This window comes from Oreochromis aureus, linkage group 23 (assembly GCF_013358895.1).
Source record: "Oreochromis aureus strain Israel breed Guangdong linkage group 23, ZZ_aureus, whole genome shotgun sequence".
Lineage (NCBI taxonomy): Eukaryota > Metazoa > Chordata > Actinopteri > Cichliformes > Cichlidae > Oreochromis > Oreochromis aureus.
In genome coordinates this window covers 31,860,887-31,887,149 of record NC_052963.1, presented here as the reverse complement: position 1 = coordinate 31,887,149, position 26,263 = coordinate 31,860,887, and the positions used below count along the sequence as shown (strand labels likewise).

Here is a 26,263-nt window from a genome sequence, read left to right as displayed (position 1 = left end):
ATGCCATCTAAATAAAAATTGAATTGAAATTGATTAACAGCAACAAAAATAAATAAATATTTAAAAAAGAGCTTATCACATCACTTCCATGTAATTTTATTCAGTAGCTGGTGACATTTCAGAATAATTTTACCAATCCCTGGTACATCTACAAATGACAGTATAATGATTCAGTGTTATAATAGGTGAGCAAAACCGTGTGAAAGTGACCACCTGAAATACCAAATTACATCTGTACTGGACTATGGCAAACTTTACAGCTTATGGTCAAGATTCAGTGGCAGCACAGGAAGTACCGCGCCCTACATGCAGCAAGGTGTAGTGGCACTTTGTGACGACGGGTTTTCAAAGTTCACATCCTGTCAGAGACCTTTTTATCAACCATAACCACAATAACCTTTTCCCAGTCTTAAACAAGTACTTTACTTTTCAAAGCTGCAGGAAAAAGGAGGCAAAATGCACTCATATTTAAGGTAGGTACTGGCTAGAGAGCAGACATAGAAAAAAAAGGAAAGAAATGCAAAGGTTGGACACTGAAGGGTCGAATGCAATCACTGAAGACTCTCTGACACCGTTTCTCTCCAAATAATTCAGAGTTAAATTTGCAGTTTGGTTAGCGATTTGTGCTGATAAGGAAGCAGATTTTAACATAATTGCATGACAATACATCTCAAGTCATAATGAAGAAGTAATGAGACAAACAGCCCAAACAATTACTTTCTACTGGGATCAAATAAGTCATGTGTCATGTATGACATATGACAATCACACCTTAAGTGTACTTTAACCGGCATTCAATTTTCCTTCAATAATACTGTAGCTACTGGTTATATATATATATATATATATATATATATATATATATATATATTGTAGAGCATGATTATTTAAAAACAAAGGCCTCAAACATAAAGGAAGAAATATTCCTGCTACTGAATAGGGCCAGAGATTACACAGTATCGCTACTTACACCACTTGGCTTGAATAGATTTACTGTCATGGTCAAAAGTTTTAGCAGTGGCACAAAGTTTATTTTTCATGCTGCTTGAGTTTTTAATTTAGTTTTTTTTTTTTACATCCATGTGAAGAAACATCAAAAGGACTTCATGAGTTTGAAAAAGTTTACTGGCAAATAAATAAAAGTTTAGTGTCAGTGTGTTGCCACTGGCAAAACTTTTGGCCATGACTCTAATGATCAGAAATCTGGATACACATGAAACCTGTTTTCTAGACATCATGTTCCTATATGAATGAATGAATGATGTGATTTGAAGCAGGGCAGGAGGTGTTTGGGTGAACGGTCGGGTTGATATGAACCCCTTAAAATCAGCCGTATAATCTGATGATCTGATTGCCTAAAAGTCTGATGGATTTGTGCTGCTTTAGCAGTAAAGGGGTTGTTGTGAAGAAAGATTGACTGGCATTGGTGTCTTGTCATATTTTCATGTGTGTGGTCTGCGTACGAAGAGGGTGATTGAATCAAAGCAGACAAATTCACCAGATCTAACACCTAACTTCCTTTAAGCACCTTCAAGAAACCCAGAGAGGCGTGTTACCATCGGCGATGCTGTGAGGAGACCAAACAAAAGGAGACAGCAGTGACAGTTTAAGCATGGATGAAAAACAAAGATACAAAAGAGAACATCATATCAGAACAATATATCACTACAGCTGATGTTTCTCCTTCACACAAATGGCATCTGAGTCATTTTTCTTTGAGATATGTGAACGATGTTTGCTGCCATCCATCATAAAAGGACATAACGGAGGTTGGGGAAGTCTGAGAGACTTGACACTCAAGGGAGCTCATTACTGGACCTATTAATCTGTTATTTGACCCCTACGAGAGCATTCCCAATCTAAAAAGACCTATGCTTCCTTAATCCAAAGATAAAAACAAAACCTCTGCTGTGTCTCGGGGATCAAGACTCCAATTCAGACAACAAAGCAGAGAAATAACATCAATGCCTTAGATTGGCTTGTTCTCAGTGTTGGATAAAAGCAAGTTGATACAGTTTTCTTCATCTAACTCAGCCCTTTGAAAATGAATTCCAACCAAACGCTAAATAATTGATATTCAAGAGAAATCTTAATGTTGATGTTGATGCTGAGCCACAGTGCAAATACAAAATGAAGCGGGAGGAACTGAGAGTATGAAAATCACTGTCCGGCAGACCTTTGTTATGACTGAGGAACTAACCACAGGAGTATTAAGCAGTGAGTGCTTTCCACTTTCCCTTTAAAGAAGAGTCCTCCTGCCATTCTGTGTATGCATCCTTCCTTCAGGGGTGATTGTCTCCTTGTTAGTGGTCTGCTGTTGAGCTCAGCACTTTGCCAAGTCAAAAACAATGTCATGCCTTGGAGGCCTGTGTGCCTCTCTGTCCTTCTGTAAGGCTTCTGCAACACTCAATTAAATGTTCCTACATATAGCAGGCAATAGGCACAGGTATAACATAATTTGTGTTTTTGCAGCATTTTTTCGAGACTTATTGCACTCACTCTAATAGTTCAATTATAGCCATGGTAACTACTGTACTATCTTTATCTATCTACTATCAGGCCTGATTACGTGACACTTTTTACATTTATATCTGTCGTATATTCGCCTTTACCCAATATCCTTCTAATTATTTATGCAAATTCTAAACTACGTAACTATTTCGATAAGGCACTGACCAATAAAAGGCCAACACACTAAAACAAAATGTTTTGTGATTTGTATTAGCAGAAGCCATTTTAAAAAATTATATTTGCAATAAGGAAGTGAATTAGCTGTTGAGAATTTAAAAAAAAAATCCTCCATCAAGCTGTAAACACATTTATTTCTGGTGTAAAGCTGAACATTTTAACATGGGAAACTATAGACACCAAAGCACTTTTAGAGCCACCCCCTATTGGCCATTTGAGGAACTGGCAGTTTCCCACTGGCTGCTTCTTCTTTTTTTTTTTTTTTTTTTTAGAGCTGAAGGCTGCAGCTTGTGTGCAACACATTCTTCTAAAATTAGGCTGCATGTCCTTAAACTCTTATTAAAGTATGCGAGTCTACTATTATAATAAACCAAATTTTGGGATTTGTTGAAATAGTTTCATAGCTGTGCTACTGTTTGAAAAAAAAAAGCCTTTTGGAAATATGGTTTTATATGGTCTGCTAAGTTAGTTTATGCGTAAATTCATATAAATTAGTGAGAGATGGAGAAATATGTAGGAAGACAGACGGGACAGCAGAGGAAGAAGAGAGAGAGAAGTTATGTTTGAAGGTAAGGACTTCTCCGTGACGCTTGATAAACTGCAAATTTAAAGTTTGCATGTAATGTCATAATTTTAATCAGGTATTGGATTTGTACAGGATCAAAAGTACGTGGAAACCGTGGATGAAACTCAAAGCACTTTCTGATATCAGTTCCCATCATATTGGCTTTTCTGCTCTGCTGATGGTATGAAAATGTTTATTTTTTTTGCCCAGCACAAATTTGTTTCAATCTTCCCAGAACTGTTGTCTTCAGACCAATCATTACAAAAGTTATAGTATTTTTTTTTATTCTCATATTGAGTGTGTATAAACTCTGCATCCATCCCTGAGGATGTCCAAAACTGATTGCCTCACACGACCATTTAAGGCCATAATCGGTGCTGATTGCCACACGTTTAACAAGTTGCAAGTGGTAACCGTGTCCTTTTGAACTATGTGGCTCTCTCATCACTGTTTTCTGTATTTGTATTTTTATCTTTGTGATCTGTGGCAATCTGCAGTGGCAATAGTCCACGTTCATGTTTTGAAGGTCGCAAAGGGTTCTGCGCTAGGTATCAGGTTAAGAAATGATGACACCATATGGACACTCCATTTCAAACTGATTCTCACAGAAACTTCTGGCTTTGATTTCCCCCTCAGATGGCTTCAATGAAAAGGACAGTTATACATATTTCAAGGCCCAAGGCTTTACAAAGGGACTTAGGAATAAAGAGGTACGAACCTTTGAACTAAACAAAGGTCCATCACCCACATTTCATATCAGATGTGCTGTGTAGCCCTTGTAAAGACGTGGATGTGGAAGAATAGAAGAGAGGAACCAGCATGGCTGTGCAGACAGGTTGTCTGAGTGTTGTCTGTGTCTCCCATGACCCCCATCTTCCTCGTTCCTCCATCTAACCCCCACAGCACTTGTTGGCTTGCACAGGTCTGCAGAAAAGCCTCCACAGCATTGTCCATCTGTGGGCCTCTTTGAATCGGACCGGAGGCTCATAACAACAGGCAGTATCAGTTGCATTAAGTTGATTAAAGTGGTTGGCGGACACAGGCACTTGTGCTCTCACAATGCTAGATGAAAGAGCAGCGTGGCGGCGGCCCCTCTCCTGGTTGTCAGAGAATCCGCCTTTGCTCTCAGCAGAGGTCAACAAAAGACCAAATAATACCAGAGTGAAAGCAATCGAAAGCTTCTTTGCCAAATGATCTCTAATTGGCCCTTTCTTCCTTGTGGATCAGTCGTATGATTTTGGTGGTGACTATTGACTTACCCACAATTCTACCTTTAAAAGCTTCTCTTGAAAGTGGACTACTTGAAAGAAGTGACCATTACCTAAACTACAATTGTGAGAGGAAAAAAAATGGAGGAAAAAAAAGAATTTCCACTGAATTGTATCCATCAAAAGCAACAGATAATTGAAGGCATTTATCAAATAATAAAAAAATACACATGGCAAAGGTAGCAGATGAGTTATAGTTTAAAAAAAAGAACAGAATTTGATCAAGATCTGACAGCGCTTCAGTTTCATTTATGAGCGCCGCACGGTAATTTATTCCAATAATTACGATGCCAGATGCCATCCCCTCTTTAACCATCAAAACAAACTACAAGCTTTGTCCCTCCCATGCAGCTGAAGAGGTGTCATGTGAGGCAAGCTTTCCTTTTTATTACAGATACCATTTGAGGAACATGCCATATCCCACTTTTAGAAAGAAGTCAAGACAGAAGCTGACAGTATTGTTCTAGTATCAGTGTAGGAAAAAACAACAGGAAAAACAAACAAAAGCTTTGGCACTAAGGAGCTGTTCCAGGGATGATAACAAAAAAAACACACACACACACACAAAAAAAAGCGAAGTGATCAATGCTGTTCTGGATTTTGATAACACAATGCTCATGACTGAGACAAATGATGGAAATTCTTAAGGAGAGAGGGCCTGCAATATGCCAAATATGCTCCAAATTAGCCTTCAAGAACAACTCTCAGTGTGTATATGGAAGCTGCGTGAGTAAATAAAGGGCCAGCATAAATTACCTTTGGATGTCAATCGTGATAGCACACCCTGTTTTCTTTTTGTTATCGTGTCGCCTATTCGTCTCGCTGGCGGATGACATGAAATGAAAGTATTCTCTCTCTAGCACCAGCAACAGTACTCAGAGCGCTTTCTGACACTTGAAAACGCTACGGGTTCGTGAAACCACAGCTGGGCCCCTACTGATTGGCTTGCACGCAGGCTGCCACTAAACTTTCGCTGCTTGAGGAGTTGTCTGTGCCGGGACAGGTGGTGTTTATGCAGATGAATGAACACATTACTGTGTGCTCTTCCTTTTGGTTTAAACATTAGTGTTTCAAATGTGACAAATCAGATGTTCATCTCCTTCTATATGCAGCTATTGTGTATGCTGCTAGAAGACCTTTGTATATGAATTCCTCTAGGTGCACATCCATAAAGCACGGACAATGCATACGGACTGATATATTCAGGGAATTCTCTTTGAATTTTTGCGTTCGTGATAGCACACCCTATGATAGTAACACTTTTTTTTTTCAGCTAGTACTTCACATACACCAGATATTACAGCCATGGTTTGGTATATTGCAATGGCTCTGCAGTATGAATATGTTTCTCAGACACCATCTGAGTGAAGACTTAGCTGCTGGCTCTTAAAATGGGTATTGTGAACACCGTGCAATTATCTCCCTATTATCGCACATATGTTCTGTTATAATTGGGCCTCTCCCCTTGTCATTTCAGAGGAGTGAATCATTGACAGTGAATGGCAAACTCTAATGATATTACTACATTCAAGGCGTTGACCTGGCATTCATATTCCCTGGATGGTCCGTATGTGCTGAAAACTCTAAAGGTCATTCAATGAAACACACGTCCATGTAGGTTTAAAAATATATATATTTAAGCGCTCTGTGGGAGCAGCTAGAAACTACTGCTTATTATCTATTAATTTGCCAGATAGTCTAAAAAAAATTTTAGTATAACAAAACTAACATTTCATCTGTCTTGTTTTGTCACACTGTCCAAAAAAAAAATGCCAATAGAAAAGATTATCTCATAAAATAAAAAATAATATATATAGCCACATTGTCACAATTGTGTTTTTGGTAAAGAACTTGAACACAGATGGTTAATCAATTATTGATTGAAGTGATTCTGCTGCAGTCATTATGCTGTTTAAATTAATTTCATGATATTAAGATATTTATGTTTCTGTAGATAAAATGTCTCATACACATAAAGATAAACAGTTCTTTTTTGTTGTCAGAGGAAAACCAAATCATTATGGCATAATGTCTGTTTCACTGTTACATGGTGTCTTATATAAAATGTTGGTACAAAAGAACAGGCTTGGAAATAAATGTCCTGTAACATCTATCGGAGTTATAACAGGGTCTGGAATAAGAAAATAATTTGATGAACTATTTTTTCCAAATATTGATATCCATTCAGAGTGTAAGAATAGATAAAAGGCCTGCTTGATGAGAAATAACAGATTAGACCGGACATTTATAGACTGAGGCCACGACTTTATGAAATGTTTGCTCCACTTGCTGCGAGCTGCTTTGTTTCTGCGACACTCTGTGCTGTGGGTGAGACACTAAAGTCCCTATTGTCTGAGTCAACTTGACCTGACCTAGCTGGTTAAGCTGAGGCATTGTGAACAGCAAATCGCTTCAACTAGGGGGGTAGCTGCTTTGTGTGACTATGGGGAGAATAACTATATAAAAAGCCCATAGCAATAGTTAATGCAGAGAAAGACCAGTTTTGTCCCTTGAAAAAAAAGCTCTGTTTATTTCCAACTGCAGTGAGAAACATAACTATTGTTCTGTTGTACCATTCTGACTCCCTTGGTGATCTGATCCTTCCTTATCCATTTAGCAACACATTTAGCGACTCTGCGTGTGCGCATGCATATGTCCAAGTTTCTCACCACTCTGTGTGTATGAGATACAGGCATATGCCCGTGTGCATGTGTTAAAGTCATTCCACTTCTTGCAGGAGGAGATGCTTGTGAAATATCTAAAAACGCAGAGCCAATCAACAGCTTGCATTCTGGCCCGAAGCCTGCAGCACTGAAGTGGTGAGAGGGCCAGACAGTGCTTAACACGAGCTCCTAATCACATCTCACCACTCGGCAGGCCTGTGCTTGTGCGTCACAGGTACTTCTCGTCACACCCAGTGCTGTTCTTAATGTCAATCTTCAGCAAGTTGATCTGGAGACCGCTTTAATTTAAAAATGTAATTAACTGTGGCATGACACAACCTCCAACGAGTGCTCGCTGCTTACTGTTGTGATTCCAAACAAACACAAACAAAGCGATGGAAACGAGGTTCACGGGATCATCCTCATTTTCCCATATTGCAAAATGGCAACGCAAGGTCCTGCTTAGTTGGGGTTTCTCTAACTGTTACCCAACCAGCGCACACTTCTCTTTGAAAGTAGATCATGCATGCTTTATTCTATAGTGACAAACTCACAGCTTTTATAACAACAAATCTTTCCTTAAAGAATACTCAACCTTTATTAGCAGCAGTCATGGCTGTGTGTCTTGACACATACACACCACAGCTGTGAAAACTATCAAAAGCAGAATTAACTGGTGGTTTTGTCCAGACCAGTCCAAACTTGTATGATTGTCTGAACTCGGCACAGCTCTTGTTTGTGGTCTCCCACTGAATACCGAGTGGGCACATAAGGAGGGAAGCCTTTTTGTCCCCATAGGCCCACTGCCACCACCTCATTTCCTGCTGGACCTCTCTTCTAGACACCTTCCTTCCTCTAATTACCACAGTGTTAGTTGTATTTCCAGGAGCAGTAGCAGCAGCAGCAACCATTCTCTCCAACAGCACCTTATCCCTGCACTGAACCACGCTGCTAATTGTTCCATTACATCAACAATAACGCATCTCAAGAAGAACAAAAGATGAAAAAAAGAAAAAGAAAAACAGAGGTAGGGACTAACTTGACATGCTAATTTTCATTAACCCTGATCTTTCTGTTCTTTCATCATCCGCCCTCCTCCCCGTTGCCTTGCTGTTACAGGGTGGCGAAGCACTCAAATTATCCACAAGCATTCCAGCTATCACTAATTATCCAAAGAGTTCCTCATTAGGCTATTTCAAATCCAACCTTAGATCAACACTTACTCAGACCTCGGGGATTCTTGATTCCCAGCAGCAGTTAAACAAACAATCAGTTCAAAGGATCAGGTATTCTACTTTAAGAGGGGGGGGAAAGCCAAGGGTAAACAACTGCTCAATTGAAACGACTTCAGCAGACTTCTCTGGCATGCATGCCCCAATCCATATTTCATTTTGCTCAAAAATGTTCACTTTCTGTCTTAAATTGGGGTCATTAAGATATGAAAAGGTCTAAATGTAAGAACATTAGCTTAGCCCAGACAAAAGCTAGAGCTTTCAGCTGCCTCCGGTTACTGCTGCCATATCTTTGAGCCGCTACAATCAATATCTTATATTAAAAATGGATTACATTTGATTGCCCATATGTAAAATAATGAACTGACACATCATTACCTGCAGTTTCCCTCCATTCTAAGGCGTTTTATATTATATCATCTTTCAGCTGACTATTTTGGCCGTCTGGCCTATTGATATCACAAAACAGAAAGCAGTTTAAAGTGAAAATGCTCTACAAACCCAGGGCGTGAAGCACCAACTAACTACACAAAATTAGCAAGCGTAATGGTGAATATTCAGCAACTAAGGAGTCAGATCATTTCCAAGAAGTTAGTTAAAAACTAAAATAATTCCAAAAGCTAGCGTTAAATTGGTCCTAAATTTGTAAGATGCCAAGTGATATAAACCTAAATAAATCTTAACATTTCTCCATATGCTGAAGGTGTAAACAGGCATTTACTGATCATATTAATATAGAGATAATTATAAGAGCGGCGGTTACAGCTTGTTCTGATGTAACAAAAATGCAGGCCTAACACGGCCTAGAGTCGTTTAACGTGATAGAGGTCAGAGGTCAGATTTTATTTCTGATAAAAATCACAAGAACTTTTTTTGTTATCTGTGCTTTTCTCTAGAAGAAATCCTGGGTATTAGAATATTCATATGTCATGAATCAATACGTTTTGACAGTCAAGTGACGTCAGAATTCATTACTTCAAGGTTGAAGGAACAGGTTTTGTATATTGCTATTCTTCTTGTGAACTTCGCTAGGTTCAGGGGTCTCAAATAGGTAGTAAGTTAACAAAAGACGAGGAAATTGTCTTGCTTCTTTCTTATAAAAGTTTGTTAACCTCTCAGCTTTAAAAAAAAAACACCTGAGAGGTTAAAATGAAACCTCACAGAGGTTAAAACAAGCAGAAAGACAAAACTTTGTAGGTTTGGCGCCGTCACAAGGAGATGCGGGTACAGCTGTACACTGTAATGCTTCGATGGCAGGTGCAAAGTTTGAACAGATATTAGATTTTCCATTTGTTTCTCATACTAGATGGATACTTTATACCCACAAGGGCAAATAGACAACTCAAGAATGATGTTCAGGAAAATGTGTTTTCCAAGTACAATGTTACATTGTCCTTTGTATCCCCTTAGAGAGGAAGACAAAAACAGCAATAACCATATGTTCCTTAGAGACTTACTACTACTTTAACCAATCACAGTCCTAATGTGCAGTAATTCTTATTGCTTCTCAGCCACCATCCTCCTGAGCAAACTCCCTTAATGTCAGAGCTGTGCTCTGTGAAACACCACCAGAATTTGAGTCTGTCACTTAAAATATAATGCCGTCAGATCTGTTACTTTAACCTTGAAGCAATTAGCTGTTGCTGAGCCGTAATGAATCCTGACATCGCTCCGCTGTGATGAAACCCCTAATTGCTCTGTAAAAATTGAAGCTTTTGACATCACTGCTGACAGACTTTTTTCTTCCTGGTTGTGCGGTCGCATGTGACGGCGCCTGGTTGAAACTTGAAAGGTAGCGGAGCTTCTCTGCCATCAGCTGTCCTGTCACTTGACAAAAAGAGAGAGGGAAACTGGCTGGATTTGCTGAAATGATGAGGCCATTTAAACTATGATATGTCGCAGCTATACGGCATCATTCAGACGGGACTGTTGCAGATGTCCATGCTAGTCTAGGCTGAGCTGTGAGGTGGGTGTTTGTAAGGATGATGAGTGGATGGCTTACCCTGTCAACAAGTCTGCTCACCGGGTACTCACTGCTCTTAACAACCAAACTTAGTATTATTTTCTGTTTGAAAAAAACATAAGGCACTTTAAAAAAAATAAAAAAAATAATTCAATAACAAATATTTCGCATCACTAATTTCTTATATCAACACAGAAGAACTATAAAGGTCAAAAAATGGCCACTCTTTGTATTTGAGAGGAAAACGGAAGAAAGCTCTTATCTCATCTTTCAGCTGCACAGAGTCCTAAACACTGCATGAATACAGTGCATTAAACTCGCAAATATATATAAACGATTAAGAAAATAATTAAGTTGATAATTGATGCTGAAATAAAATTGATTTTTATTCATTTTATACAAAAATCTTCTAAAAATAGGTGCATTTTCAATCATCCCGAGAATGTCAAATATTCATAACTAGAGCAGTAAAAAGCAGTTAAGGAACTTTGTTTTCTATGTTTAATTAAATTATTTAATGCATACTGGTCAAGTAGGTTTAAACTTTTCAATCCCCTTGACTGATAGCACAACCTTGTGTAAAACTACATGATACCTGTAGATATTTAGCCTTTAAATTAATACTCACATATTTGCTAAATAATACTATAGTACTGGGAGAGTCTTTGGCTTTTCAAATTACTTAAAGAAGTTGTACTCAAATATAAGCATTTTGCTGATCAGTGGATAAAGCCACTAGCTGACCATCTTTCTGTATGTGTGTGTGTGTGTGTGTGTGTGTGTGTGTGTGTGTGTGTGTGTGTGTGTGTGTGTGTGTGTGTGTGTGTGTGTGTGTGTGTGTGTGTGTGTGTTGGACTAAAAATCCATTTATAAGCACCACCAACTTGATGCATGCACGTCTCTGAATAGCACAGCGCCTGACCCTCAGTGAGTCCCAATGATGCATTTTTCTAACTGAAGCTATTATTTGCACCTTTTGAATGTGATTCTCCTGGAGGCTCTTAAATAATGAAAAATGTTTTACTTCTAACAAATCAGAAGCAGAAACTGTTGGTGATAATGTGGCCTACAAGATGCAAGATGTGACCTGTGTAAGAGATCATCAAGATTTGTCTTTTTTTTTTCTTCTTTTTTTTTTGGAAGAAGGGGGGTGGGTGGGGAGGGGGGGGTTAAATTTGTGTTTAGTGAGTGATGTAGGAGCTGTGATAATGAGAGGCCAAGGAGAGCAAGTGTTACCTCATTATTGTAATGAAAAAGATATCCCACCATTACATCAGTTGGAAAAAGTGGCAATTAAAGTGCCCAACGAGGTTCCTTGAGGCAAGAAGAAGACGAAAACGACTCTCTAAAGCCCATCTGTTCTGGATAATATGCGCCATGTAAAAGAAAGGCCTAATCCTCTTTATTCAAGTCTGCTGCCCTTTTTTTTCCACCAGTGATTGTGTTTCCTCAAGTATTGCTCATCTTCGCCCAAAAGTCCGTTGTTTGGCCTCACAAGCGAATTCACGGTCTAAATAACAATATTAGCCGAACAGTTTTGGGAGACATTTAATTTATATTTAATCGGCAGAAAAGTATTCTTGCATTTACCACAGATTTTACAACAACAACAAAAAAAAAAACTAATAATGCTTTAAACTGGAGCAACTGTTAAAATAAAAAGTACAAAAATCTGATTAAAGCAATGCCAAGAAATTACCGATGGTATAAGATAGTCGAAGGCTATTAATTCTGCGCTGCTGTATGGCTTAGCTTATTATTAATGAATTGGAAACAGCCCCCACAACCGCCGACACCCCCAACCCTCCCACCCGCAGAGTGCAATAAATAAATAATGCTGTTGAAGTCATGCATATGAACAACATGCGTCGGCACTATACCGCAGTAATGGGCAAAAGCTGCAGGGTCAATACAGTGGGCTAATATTTTTCCGCGTTGGTGATACAGGCTAAAGTTGTTTTCGCAATCATTGCTTACAAGGCCGAGAAGGGAGTGATCAACAGCCTGCTCTCCAAAACGCTTCTTCTGCGGCCTGATGCGATTTCACTCCAAAATCCACAGACCCCGAGTTCTGATGAAAGCGGACACTGTGTTTAGTCGAATTACAGTGCACAAGAAGCGCGCAGTGACTGCACCCCGAACACTCGAGTCCATAATAATCCCGGCCCTGTCTCAGAAATTTGATTAAAATGGGAAAACACGAATTTAATTGGTCGAGTAAGTCCTTTAGCGTGCAGCCGTGCACGCCGAAGGTGAAACCAGCAGGACTGTTTTTCCTCTAAATGGCTGAGAGAGGTGTCCACAGAGTGAATGACAGGCAGATGGCTTAAATAGGCAACATTAACATGTGCTCAAAGTATTAAGGAACGGCTAAACTTAAGCCTGTGTTTACGGCTTCCACTGGCAAAGTGACAAAGCTGACTTATGTGCGAGTCTGTGCATTAGATGGTGTGTGTGTGTGTGTGTGTGTGTGTGTGTGTGTGTGTGTGTGTGTGTGTGTGTGTGTGTGTGTGTGTGTGAGGAGGGTGAGGAGGGAGAGAGAGAGAGAGCGCTTTTCTTAGAAGACAGGAATATAGTATGCGAGAACTGGCATTTAAATGCTGGAATGTTGTGGCTACATCTTTCAAATCCGACGAGAATGGAATTATCAGAAACAAAATGTGTAAAAATATCTGTGTTTTATCTCTAAATAAAAATATATATATAAGAAAAATAATATATAGGCTATGGTTGCTGAAGGTTTGCATGCACTCCAGCAGCAAAGGTCAATTTGGCCCAGATAAGTAACCCAAACAAACGGGCCCCGAGGCGTTAATTCACACCAAGCGCCCCCTCGCCATATTCTCCAGAGTGCGCGCTTAGATGAAGCTAAATAAAATCAAAGTATTCCGTTAACATTTCATTTCAGAGCCGCGTTGAACATCTTCAGGTTTGCTCCTGCAGCAGCTTCTATTAGCGCAGCACAGACACATTCGGAGAAACGGGAAGGGTGTAAAAAACAGAAAAAAAAAATCACGGCTCTCTACCGTAAAAACATTCTAAGATTAATTTTTACTCAGTGCTGATGCGTAATGTTGCAGATGATTTAAGACTGATGCAAAACTTCCAATGACACCGAGTCTGCGCTGAGGTCACTGGAGATTATTTTCCCACAAAACCTCCAGAAAGTAAGTTCACTAGCGGCTATTGGTTATTGAGAATGAGCAGATTATCGGCAGTTTTTTTTTTTTATTTCTTCTTTCTTTCTTGCAGGCTTCTTGTCCTGATCCTGCTGCACTGATCGTTCACGCTGAGAAATTCAGGCTTATTGTCTGCTGTTCTCCCAGGGAACAGCTGCTAAGCCAAGGCCACATTCCCAGTATACCCAACTCATCAAAACCATTCATCTCACCACCAATCAGCTGCTGCGCATCCATATGCATATGTGCTGGTAAACACAAATATAAAGGGGTGGAAACTGACCTCCAGTCGGTGATCACCGGTTCTATGTCTCCCAATTTAAAGACCATATGCTCCTGTAACAAATTATTTACCTTTAAATTAAGTCAGGCTTAAAAGTTATTAAATTCTGCTGGTTATCCACCGCTATAATGAGGTAGGTTAAAATATTAATGCGCGCGGTCGATTATTGTAATAGAAAAAGCGCACATGAAAGATGTAAACTTTTTTTTATATCTTTTGTAGATTAATTGTAATTGCTGGGATTATCAGTAAAAAAAAAAAAATATACGGAAATTTTAAACAACTTCTGTAATCTGTTGCTATTTTAAATGTGCTTTATGAATAAAATTGGACTCCGGTTTTTGCATCTTCTTGAATGAAGGTTTGCGTTTAAAAAGAAATTAATTTGGACTCGAGTTTGAATTAAAGCTTCTACAATTCAGTCAGTATCATTACTTCTTTATTCATTCAGTTCTTCTCCATCTAATAAACTTTATAAGTTTATTTGCTAATGTAAGTGTATTTGTACAAAAGACAAACAAACAAACAATCAGACATGAGCAGTCCTCGCGGTGTGTCTGGGCCCGGACAGAAAGTCTTTAGGACTGGGCTTAGGCTATTCGGGCCTATATTAAATACCTCCTTTACTTCTGTAAAATGTCTTTAAATGTGTCTTTTGGGGGGGTCGGGTAGAGAGAAAAAGTCCTGCAATGTGGTTCCGATGCAGTTACTCACATCACGTGTTCAACCAGGTTTCTGGTCAGCGTCTTAATTTTGCGTTTTACCGCGGGTGCGGCGTGCCGGGCATGGGGTTAGACATGGGGTTTAGTGCCGGTTGCCCCCCCGGCCCAAGGCCATGAATGAGCACCCTGGGAACAAGAGGTCTCTGGAGGCTGGGATGCGGCGAGGAAGGAGTCCGGTACATACTGCTGTACATGGCTGCGGCCGCCGCGGCTGCCGTCGTGCTGTCCACGGTGCCCAGCAGGCTCGGGTGGTAGAAATAGGGCGACGGGAACATTCTCTGTAAGGCCGAGTAGTTTCCTGCTTCAGCCAGGAGCTCTAATCCGACCGCCGTTTGCCTCTTCCACTTCGTCCTGGAAATCAGATCAAAATACAACAGATGAATTATTTAATCACTTCGCTCTCTTGCTGATCCCCCAAACGCCCCTTTAATTGGTATGCAGAGGCCTAATTATTGCGGGCACGAATATATGGTTATGGTTTAATTAGGCAAAAGAGAGAACGAGAGAGAGAGATGGGGGAAATACGCTTCAGTCCAAACTTAGCTAAACCTACTTTTCTCACACCTATACAAAAACATAATGCACGCACATTCCTTCAAATTCAAATCAAGTTTTACTGTGAAGGGTAGCGGGATAAAATGTAAAGGGCCTTTTAGTGAGGTTATTTTAGAAACTCTGAAAGACTAGAGCAGTAAGAAGCACAAGTTCCATATTTATAGCGCAGGAAAAATATATCAGGCCACTTCCAGTAATTAAACAAACGCACCAATTTATTATTGTTGAAATAATTTATATTATAAGAATTAATGAAGACTACAAAACTGAATATAAACAAAGAAAAATAATATATTTTTATATGATCTATAATGTACGAATTTACATATACTTCCTTATTTTACACATCATCTCCAGATCAACGTGTCATCATGTCAGCCTCACATTTGTCCACAAATATTCCGAAAATAAAACTTGCTTTTTTTCTATTTGGCTGTTTAAACGGAATAAAAATGAAACATGATAAAAATCAACATTTATTTCCAGGACGACAATTAAATCAATTAAAATACAAGATTCTTTTGTGCTTTAATTTATTTTCTCCCTCCACGTGGATTAGAAATGCTAAGATCACGCAGCGCCAAAATATAACCAAAGCAGATCTTTGCAAGTGGAATTAAAGTGGCTGGAAAACAGTTTAAAATAAAACTATTAATTAATAAGTCAGATCGATTTTCATAAGTGCTTGCAAACCCGATCTTTAGATTTAAATACCCAGTGTTGGCCGGTACAACAGCTGTATTCATTTGTTTTACAGAGCCAAAAGGGGTTCTTGCTCCCCAGTTTGACCTCGTCTCGCTCGTTGTGTCTGCAGCAGTTATTAAAAATGATGGCCGCTTACCGTCTGTTTTGGTACCAGGTCTTGACTTGTGTGTCTGTCAGGTTGAGAGCCGCGGCCAGGTCCATGCGGTCCTGCACGCTGAGGTATTTTTGTCGCTCAAAGCTCCTCTCAAGCTGGTTGAGCTGGTGGTCGGTAAAGGCTGTCCGTGCTTTGCGAGGTTTTTTCGTGCGCACCGGTGGACTGTCTCTGCTACTGGAGATTTCCCGGTCACCCTCTTCTTTAGTCCCTATAGGCGCAGAGCAAGGCGGATGAATTGTGGTTAACCATAAAAGGCCTGCTGGAAATTTTCTTCACACGCCAACTTTTTTTTTTTTAAGTCTTCCTCCCAACACTGACACTCAAATAATAACCTCGCAGAGGCGTGCGTGCGTCACCTCCACTCAAACTTTGACCAACTTTGTACAAATACTTCCTTCAGCCACACGTGAGGCAAGACAACAGCAATAAAAGAAACGTCTGCATTTGATACCTGAAGATTTCTTTTTTCTATCAGAAAACGAGAAATCAATATATCAATCCATCTCTATTTGTAGTTGTGTTTCAGTGCACCATAATCCCCCCTCCAGGAAGAACAATAATCTCTCTAATTGACCCACTAGGGAGGCCCCGCGCACGGGGAGAATCACCAGGCATACATCTGTTTTCACATCTATTAGACTAATAAAGGAAGCTGGAACTAAGACAACGAGCGCTATCATCATCATTATTAGTAGTAGTAGTATTATTATTAGTATTATTATTATTGAGTCTCTGGCTCATCCTGAACTCCACTGTATTGAAAATGTGAATTTAACAAGCCTGCTAGTATGACGACCTCTTACCCTTGCATTTCATTTCGATCTGAATGTCGTCTCTTTTGTCCAACTTGCCTCTGTTCTCGTCTTCTTCCAGCTTGGGCCTGAAGCCGTCCGGAGCCGTGGCACTTTCTGGTTTTGGTGTGTGATGGGGTGAGGATACACTGGTGCTGTAAGGTGCGCAGGCAGCCAGGGGTTTGCTGTCGCCTAAAATGTCTTTGATTAAAAAGGAGGAGGTGGCAGTCCTCGGGGCGCAGCCGGCCCCGGCGAGCGGCTGCTGCTGCTGCTGAGGAGACAGCGGCAAACTCTGCGGCTGGTTGTGGTGATGGTGGTGATGCTGAAGGCTGTCCTGGACCAGATGCGGATCGGCGGCGTGCTCCATGGTGACCGAGATGGGGGACGAGGGAGCCGTTCCCACAGTGTCTATCTCCGAGCATGGCGACGGGGTCGCCTGGCTCCTGAAATCCGCTGTCCTGCTGTCGAGCCGAAAATCTCCGTTCATTAGCACAGGGTTACCAGAGTTAGATGCGCTGGATAAAATAGTGTCTATCCCAAAACTCGACCCGCTGGATCCTTCCATATTAAGAAAGGACGGATGAAGTCTTCATAACAACAGCGAGATGCTTCTCCTCCGGCGCAAATCACAAGAAAGTCAGCAAAATTAACTCGGAGTTAGAAAAAAAATAATTAAATAAATAAATAAATAAATGAAATCAATTTTTTTTTTAAAACAGAGCTGAGAAATAAACCCCGGAGAGAGACAAAATCCACGTTTACAGGCGGCTCACACAGCCTATGGTCCACGAAGTTACATTCAGTGAAAATGCGAAAAAGCAAAGTGTGGGTCTGCGTAGTCCACGTCCCTTTTTGTGTTTGGATATTGAACTTTGTGTTAAAAGTTGAGGCGTATAGAGAGATATACATAGGGCTGACTCCTCGACATCAGGCTCCCCCTTTTTGCTGCTAATCGCTTCAGTGTAGCTCTACAATGACTTCCTATACTGACGTCACGGCCCACGGCGAGGGGGAATTAATATTTTCTCCTTTATAATAAACACTCGACGCCTTTTTCTCTCTCCCCCTCCACCTCCCCACCCACCTTCCTCCTCTCCCATTGGCTCGCGTCCTGACCGGCTCGGGCACCTCACCAATCAGCGAGTTGTTTCTTTATCTAGGTAGTTCAATCCAACCATTGCACCGAGTTTAGTGCAGGTCTTTAAAAAAAGGGAGGAAAAAAAAAAACCACGCGTGTGCTTTAAGGCCAAACTGGGAACATTTCATATTAAATCCTGGCCGCGAAGAAAAAGCTACAGATGTGGGAATTTAAAAGAAAAAGAAAAATTAAATTTAGATTTGAAATAATTTTATAAAGCGAAAAAAAGTCCTCAGTGGAAACTCCAGCATGGTAGGATGAAGTACAAACATTTACTTTATTTGCAGCCGTCAAACTCTTTTTAAAGCTTTCTTTATCCTCGTAAACGGTAAAAAAGAAAAAAGAAAAAAAAAGAAGTGCAGCTGTTGCCAGATTTGAACACAGCCAAATTCCAGCCCTGATTTATTATTTTAAAAATAGTTTGTGGAGATAAAAAGTTAAATATCAGGTCAGACGTTTGTGCGCCCTGAGAACCGGCTCCAGTGTCGCTGCTGGCATCTGATCTATCTTTAAGGATATATTCTAGGAGCCGCAAGGTCGACATATTTAGGAGCGGGGAGGAGTGGTGACTGTCATGACAGCGCATCTTGTTAATAACCATGTCACCCTAATTAGTAAAGTAATTATGAGGTGCTAATGAGCGTTCAAAGGTAGTAGAAATTCAGCACTTTTTCCCTCTCCATGTGGATCTGAAGGATGTGGAGGAAGAAAAAAAAATCTGCGGCTCAAGCTGACAAAGTGTCTGCGGAGAGAGGCTCCACACTCTCCGGATGATGGGAAACGCCACTTCTTGTAGGTAGGCGAATGTAGCAGCACGTTTCTCTCTCTGTTTGGCAGACGCGTGTAATTTCTCTCAGATGGAATCTTTTCCTCTCTCCACAGCCACCGCGACCTTTCTGGAATTTGATGCAGGGACATCGAAAAGGGTTCATTTATTCTTCTTCTTATGATTATTGTTGTTATTTCTTTTTCTCTTTTTTTCTGCTCCTTCAGCAGGTGGGCAGGGAAGACGGTGCTGGTGTTGATTATTCATGTGAAGCGGATGAAGATTTTTTTTTTGCTGTCCAAAATCCGGATTTGTAGGTTTGTTCCTAATTTATTTATTCATTGAAAAATAACAACACCGGGGATTTAAAACAGCAAAGTGTTTTCTTTATTTATTTTTAATTCATAGAGCTTTTATTTTTAACAAATTTGGAAGGAAATTTATACTTATTACTTTGCTTAATAACAAAATAACCAGAACTATATTTATTTATTCGTTTATTTTTAGGAACAGCACCATAATTAAAATTAAAACGTTTATGTTAATTAAATAATTTAAATACCCATTATTACCTAGCTGCATAAATATTGCATAAATATTATTCACGTATAGAAAACGTTCAGTGCGGTGAAATATGAACATTTTAATTCCAAAATAATATCTCTTTTTTTTAACCAAGCCCCTAATCTAAATATGTTTTTATTATTATTATTATTTAAGCTTTTAAACAAAGTCTATTACATTTTCTAACCTTATTTCATAATTGTTTAAATGAAAAGCCGCGGACACTAAGAAGATTAAAATGATGTTTTACCTCTGGATCATCTCAGCTGATGTTGCCCTCCTCCAGCGTGAGATGCAGGCAGGCTTTAAACACAAGGCGGCGACAAAGCGAGGCCAGGCGGTGCTGGAGTGAAGTTCACGAGCAAACTGGGGCCTCAGCTGCCCTTTAATGAGTCGCATTGCTTCACATTTAACTTATACAACTTATTTTAAAATAGTTATCGATCACTGATGAAGCTCCAAAAATAAAACAAAGATTTCGAGCGCAACATGACACACATGGCTGTAAAGTATATCATCCCCGCGGTGGAGAGCTAATTAGAATATCCTGTCCACATGCAGCCTGTAATCGGGCCTTTTCTGAGCCTTATTCCGTACAAATCGCTCAGATCGGATCAAAGCGATGCTTAAACACGTCAGTCAATGTGTGGAGAGGCGCATGGGCAGCTCATCAACTGCAAACAGGAACAATCAATCGCTTTATTAGGTTTAAGGCGCCGCAGGAGCAAATTGAATGCTACCAGTTAGAGTATCGTCTTATTGGCCTCAGCTGATGGTCGATGATGGGACGGTGTAACAGTGGCTGGCACCATATTGATTCTCTGGCGGCTTTGTGTGTAAGCTGTCACTTCACCGCTGGCGACCTTTAGGTTGCACAGTTGCAGCGTTTACGCAGAGACACCCCCGCATTTAGCCTGTCAGTCACTGCGGGGATGGAGGGTGGTGTCGTTAGGAGGATGCTGCGACAGCCGGACACGCACGGAGAGATGGAGGAGTTTCACAAAAGACAAGTTAAAAAACAAAACAAACAAAAAAAAAAAACTTCACAACCGGCTGTAGTGTTTCTCTAATGAGAATAAACTCATGGTTTGCAGCTTGCCTTATGACCGCAGACTTAAGATCTCACTCGGTTATATATTTTTAATTTTCATGAGCAACGTCATTAAAAGCAGGATCCAATCAGGACAGGAGGAGGCCTATTTAGAGATTTATTTTAATTATGCAAGTAAAAAGGCCAATTTTCCTATTTTAGAACCTACAGCTTTAAATGTTATGTGTCACACTTTGTCTGTCCAGCAGTATTAAAAATATTTTATAATACATCATAACACTTTAAACATTCAGGGGCCAGTAAAACAAAAGTTAGAGTGACTGAGAAGCATTTCAGTATGTGTATTGATTTTTTTCTGCTTGTAATTCAGAACACAGTTATATTTAAATCCAAGTTTATCAGCTGCTAAAGTGCCTGATTAACATAAGCCCATAACACTGCACAAGCTAAGAGGACAACGGGACTTTTTGTGGATTTCTATATGATCTAAGCTACTATTACTATTCAACAATAAATACATGTTAGTATGGATTTTAAGCTTTAGTATTACTTTTATAATTTTGCTAAAATATCTCAAATTAGACACAACAGAGCCAAGTGCTGCACTCAGCAGTTCACATTGTTGTGGCATGAAAATGGCTTAAGTGTCAGTGTCAGCATACAAGGCTGTGACTGATGGGATGGGATGGGAAGTATTGTATTGATTAAAAGCTGCAAAGGGATAACAACAAGGACAGCAGGTATGTATGAAGTCAGAGTATCACATTGAAAAATAAAACCTGTATCACCCGCATGTCACTAATGTTAGGTGGTCAGAGGGAGAAATACATTTTTTAAAAGAATAATTGACTTATCTTTGTGTCTGAGTCCCCGGGGGATTTGGGATTCGTCACAAATTCTTTCCCAGAAATCTACATCTTAAAAAATTTGTCATATCAGCTTGTTGCAATGATGACTTCTAGCAAAGAAAACAAACAAAAATGCAAAAATTAACTGGGTGCAAAGAGGTCCTCTGTGTTTTGAAATATCCAGCTCTGGCAAATATCACACACTTAACCTTTTTTGGTGTGTGTGTGTGTGTGTGTGTGTGTGTGTGTGTGTGTGTGTGTGTGGCCAAGAGAAACCACAAGAGAATTGTTGGTTCAGTGAAGAACTGGTGGAAAGAAAAACAAACAGGGTGAATTTGACACCAGAAGTGAGATGTCTTAATTTTGTTCAGAATTGCTGCTGACACAGAAAACATCTGCTGATCCCAAAGTTTGTCCTTTTTTATGTAGGATATCAAAATATGTTTTGCATGATTTTTTTCTGAATGTTTTAGAGTTTACCAATAGTGAGCCTGTGGCACTTGAATTAAATTTGGATGGACCCTCTGTGAGAGATGTTGGCACAACTGTTGGAGCAGTTTGCTAAACTCTGACCTCATAGCAAGCTGAGTAACGCCCCCCTAACGTTAAACTTTACATCAGCTGACCAAAAACTGTTCCGAGGAATCTGACAGCGAAGCCAGACGCTATAAATGTGAACACAAAGTTATGCAATCAAATCAGAATCTTCCTGGCCAACATTTTTGTTAATATGGTACCCTTCTCTGTTTAGCACTAAAACCCACTGAAAAATATTTAACAGATGGTTTATGACACATGTTGTTGCAATGTAGCTGTAATCACATATAGTATCAATAAATACCAACGGCATTTTTAATGTGAGGGTTCTCTATAACCACACATTACATCATATGCATGACAACATATGTCATAAAAGCTGTTTTACACAAACAAATCATTTAAAAAAACTTAACTCAAAGGTCATTTTTAGGCTTTTTTCTGTGATTTTCAGCCACATCTAATGACATCAGTAAATTGAGTTTTTTCATTAAATAAACATGATAAAAAACAATGACAAATAAATACTTAGACATTCTAAATGATATATAACAGATAGTTAATAAAGCCTTAAAATATCCTTCTATGCGTTTAGCCTCGTTATAAGCCAGTTATTCACCATTTATATTACTCTTATGAGTACTCTGACCCGTGTGGACCCACTATTGATTTAACTCGACCTGGATACTCCAGTTGCCAGTTTAAAAGTTCAGACTAAATAACAGAAAGAACTCTTGACTGTTTGACATAATAAATAGATGAGTTATCAATGGCACATCAATCTAAAAGAATTGTGTGCGAATGTTCACACCAATTATTCTCTTTGAGACCATATGGACAACCTAGTTCTCCGCTGTCAAACATTTTTCATTTTATGTGGTGAAATAAGGCAAAGATATGATGATATGCCGACGGGAAGCAAATTTCAATGGTAATTTAGATCTTTGAAGCTCTGGAATTAAAGGTTGGAGCGTTAAAGTGGCCTGACATTTAAGATGGACACACTGTATATTATTTCAACTTCTACACATCACTCAATAACGAAACATGTGACATTCAAGTTCAGATTTGAAGTGCCCGTTAGAGTTATTATATGCCATGAAATTCAAAGATTGATACAAGGAAGAGAGTAAAATCTACTTTTATTCATCAAGCGTTAGCGGGCTTGAAATTTGCAATTTTTTGGCCTCCTATGAGAAAAAAATATGATAAAATGGTAATGTTAAGTATATTTTTTATATTATATATTTTGTGTTTTAAAATCTCTTTTACTGCCATGTCAATTATTAAAGGAAAGCAGCGTCAATGCAAAGAGTTCTTCTGTCTGAGGTACATGATCAGAAATGCTTAGGGAGTGGAGAACACATTGATTTGAGTGTGTTCCAAACACAGGCTGGCCCTGACAAGGTTGTTATAACAGTCGGAGGGGTCTATACAATCACTTAATTACCAAAGCTGTCAGTCAAAGATGGTCGCTGCTGGCTCCATCTATGGCTGCGAGCGGCGTTCCACTCGCAGCCTCCCTGAGTGATTGATCCATGCTGATGGCATCGCAGAAATAATTACAACTCGTCTCCTGATGTGTGATTCCATACCACATTCACGCTTCACGAAGGTAATCGGGGGGATCAGGAGGGGTCAGTGCCATTTCCTATTACCTGAAGTCCAAGCAAAAGGGTAAAACAATGCAAACAGAGTGAGGCGGGGAGAAAAGACGGAGGAGGGGGGTGAACAGAGGTGGACGGTAGACATTACGAATAGCCAAGGAAGCTTAGGTACACTTTGTCAAATTATGCTGGGATTTTTTTCCCCCTCCAGAAACACCACATACTGCAACAGATTGACGGTGTCCAACACGGGGTAATGGAAATTCAGAACAATCACTGGGTCATTAAGCTGATTGGCATCACAATTGTCAAGCTGTTGGAGGCTAAATGGGGAGGAGGAGTGCAGCTCATTCACAAGAGTCTGCTCTCCTGACAGAAGCAATTGGTGCCTGAAGTCACTTTGAAAACAGTGATGGAGTTTGGTTTTAAAATGTGTACGTGTGCGAGCATTTCCACCTCTGCAGGGCGCATTGTGAAGAAAACTGATGTCTGATAACACTCCTATCATCTCCAGCCTTTAAAAGGTGTCAGTAAAACAGCAGAAACCTGGGCGTTTGAAGCATTTTGTTCTTTTTCCCTTTCCAGAAAAATCCAGTGTCAGACACACATTTAAGTCTCAATGCAACTTGTGATTTTCCTCATTTGGAGTGTCTACAGATTTGCACATTAGCACAGCAATCCCTCTGAAAATCTCTCCCTTCTAATTTTGTTCAGTATTATTGTTGCTCATTCAACATGTCAGTCGACTCTTCTCTTCATAGATATTAAGAATGAAGCGCCATTGCCTCTATATTAACTGACAGGGAAAAGAAGCCCAAATTGTGGAGTCTGTCACACAGTTTCAGAGCGCTGTGTGGAGGCATTCATATTCACAGTGAAAGCATTAACCACTTTAACTGTTTCCCTGGTCTTGACACAGCATCAGGAGGACTGGCAAAAACACGGCGCGTGTGTACCCATCCTTCAAATCCTGACAGCACTCAGTCGTTGCACCGTAAACAAAAACAAAAAAAAGAACATGCAGAGAACACAAACAAGACAATGTAAATCGGGACTCAAGCGAGTAAACAATGTACATATGGTGTCTGCACCTGAAGGGACCATCCCATTCTCCTCATGTTGCTGCGAGAGCAGGCAGAGAGGGGGGAATGATGTCACTAATGAACCCTGCAAAATACGGCGGTGAATAATGAAACACAACACTGCATTTTGCAACAGAAAGAATAAAAGGTGAGATCATCAGCAAGCAAGAGAGGCAAGAGTGAAAGAAAGCAAGCAATGATTAAATGATCAAAAGCTGGCAGAGCGGGTCTATGTGTCACTGCAAGGCACACTCATCTACCCACAAGTGAAAGTTAGGTTTCAAGCACAGTGTAATTATAGCTGGGGATGTCAGTTTGACATTAATGCAGCCAGCAGAAATTCTCTAATTGGCCTCAGAGGAGAAAGTGAACCAGAAAATATATTAACATTTTAAAAAAGCATATTTTGCCTAATCCTTTCACTTTCCAACAATATTTGAAGACCAAAATGCCCCAGGCATGAGAATTTAAATGAGCAATTTTGTTTTTGAAGGAAACGGCCAATGAGACAGAAAATAGACTAAAGGGAAATCATTAGTGTATGAGAGATCCTGACAGGCTCGCCTTGCTGACTGGCTGGCCTGTCACTAGGAGTCTGTGTTCTTCAGCTCCACGCTATGAGCTAAGCTGATAACATGAAAAGACCCATAAACGTGCAGCCAGAAGTCAAAGCCTATTATCTAGAAATTCAAATGCGGGGGTAAGGATGAGCGAAAAAAAAAAAAAAAATTGGGAGGGGGAGGCATAGCTCTTTCTGTCTCCTGTAGGGGAAAACTGGCCAGATCGAGAGATCTTGTAATAGGCCCTGTTATCCGACACAAACGTGTGGCAGCGGCACTGCCAGAAAATATTGCAGCAAATCATAACATCACTCAAAAAAATGGGAAGATAAAAGCAGAAAGAACATGGATGGCAACAAACTGCTTAAAGTTAGGGAGAGATGCAATGTCACATGTGCCCAGGCTGATGTGATATGACCGTATCAGAGAAACACAGCTAAGTGCAGTCAGGAGACGTTAGCCCAGTCCCCCAGTGATGAAGCAGCTGAGGCAAGCATCGCCCCTGGCGTGGGACTGCAGGGCAAACTGCTCAGGCTGGAGAGCCTTGCCCTTTTGAAACAAAACAGAGAGGAATGGCCAGGGGAAGCTAGCTAGCCTCAGCAAAAGGGGCCAGGTTTATTTCCTCCAGCAATAAAGAGAAAAAAGAATGATTGAGAAGACAGAGGAAAGTGAGAACAACAACAGATCTCGGAGCCTGCGTCTCTTTTTGTGCGACAACAAAGGGCATATGATATTCCAGCCTTCCTTACAGTTGGCTGGTCAGAGGTTTCTTCTGGCACCTAAACATCCCCTTGCTTTATTCTGCTCACAATCATACAAGGACTCCTTGCCAAGGTATAGGGATTTCACTTTTTTCTATAAGGCTGTTACCCTGAACACAGCAATTTAATCAGGCCCTTTGATAAACATTTGACACAAAGCAGTGGGCTTCTGTCTCTGCTGCCTACAGCCCAGGGCAAGAGATTGAGACTGACGAATTTTCATCCACAATTTTCTCTATTTTAACTCCACCTGTCAAATAGCATGCCAGTCAGTGTGACACAAAGATGGGGGAAATCAAAGCCTCTCTCATCTTAAAGGAACACAGGCGAGCAGAGGGCTACAAGTTTAGCGGGGATTACAACGGCATCCAAATGATGAGTAGATGCAAATCAGCTCACAGAAATGGAATTTTTGGGGGCATGAATTAAAAATGAAGATAAACAGTGACATAACGATAATCACCAATCAGTATTTAGCTCATATTGTATTCACAAGCAGCACAAAACACAAGCACAATCACCACTTTGAGCAAAATGTCAAAAACATCCCAAACCCCTCCCAGCTGGAGATACCTACTCAG

The 26,263-nt window shown here is 40.1% G+C and overlaps 1 protein-coding gene across 1 annotated transcript; it reads right to left on the bottom strand.

Annotated features, from left to right (window-relative positions):
- Nucleotides 1-14,300: 14,300 nt before the first annotated feature.
- Nucleotides 14,301-17,449, bottom strand: barhl2 (BarH-like homeobox 2). The gene is made up of 3 exons (XM_031757847.2): nt 16,781-17,449; nt 15,960-16,185; nt 14,301-14,914 (listed from the first exon to the last, which is right to left on the bottom strand). Exons 1-3 carry the CDS (start codon nt 17,331-17,333, stop codon nt 14,602-14,604), a joined length of 1,092 nt encoding a protein of 363 aa, XP_031613707.1. The 5' UTR covers nt 17,334-17,449; the 3' UTR covers nt 14,301-14,601.
- Between the last annotated feature and the right edge of the window lie 8,814 nt (nt 17,450-26,263).

What these genes read in the sequence shown, in the direction of transcription:
- barhl2 (XM_031757847.2), bottom strand. Translation starts at nt 17,333, where the DNA reads ATGGAAGGATCCAGCGGGTCGAGTTTTGGGATAGACACTATTTTATCC. An exon ending in GATCGAAATGAAATGCAAGG is followed by an intron (nt 16,186 to 16,780) that starts GTAAGAGGTCGT and finishes CTGCGCCTATAG; the next exon opens with GGACTAAAGAAGAGGGTGAC. An exon ending in ACCTGGTACCAAAACAGACG is followed by an intron (nt 14,915 to 15,959) that starts GTAAGCGGCCAT and finishes TCTGATTTCCAG; the next exon opens with GACGAAGTGGAAGAGGCAAA.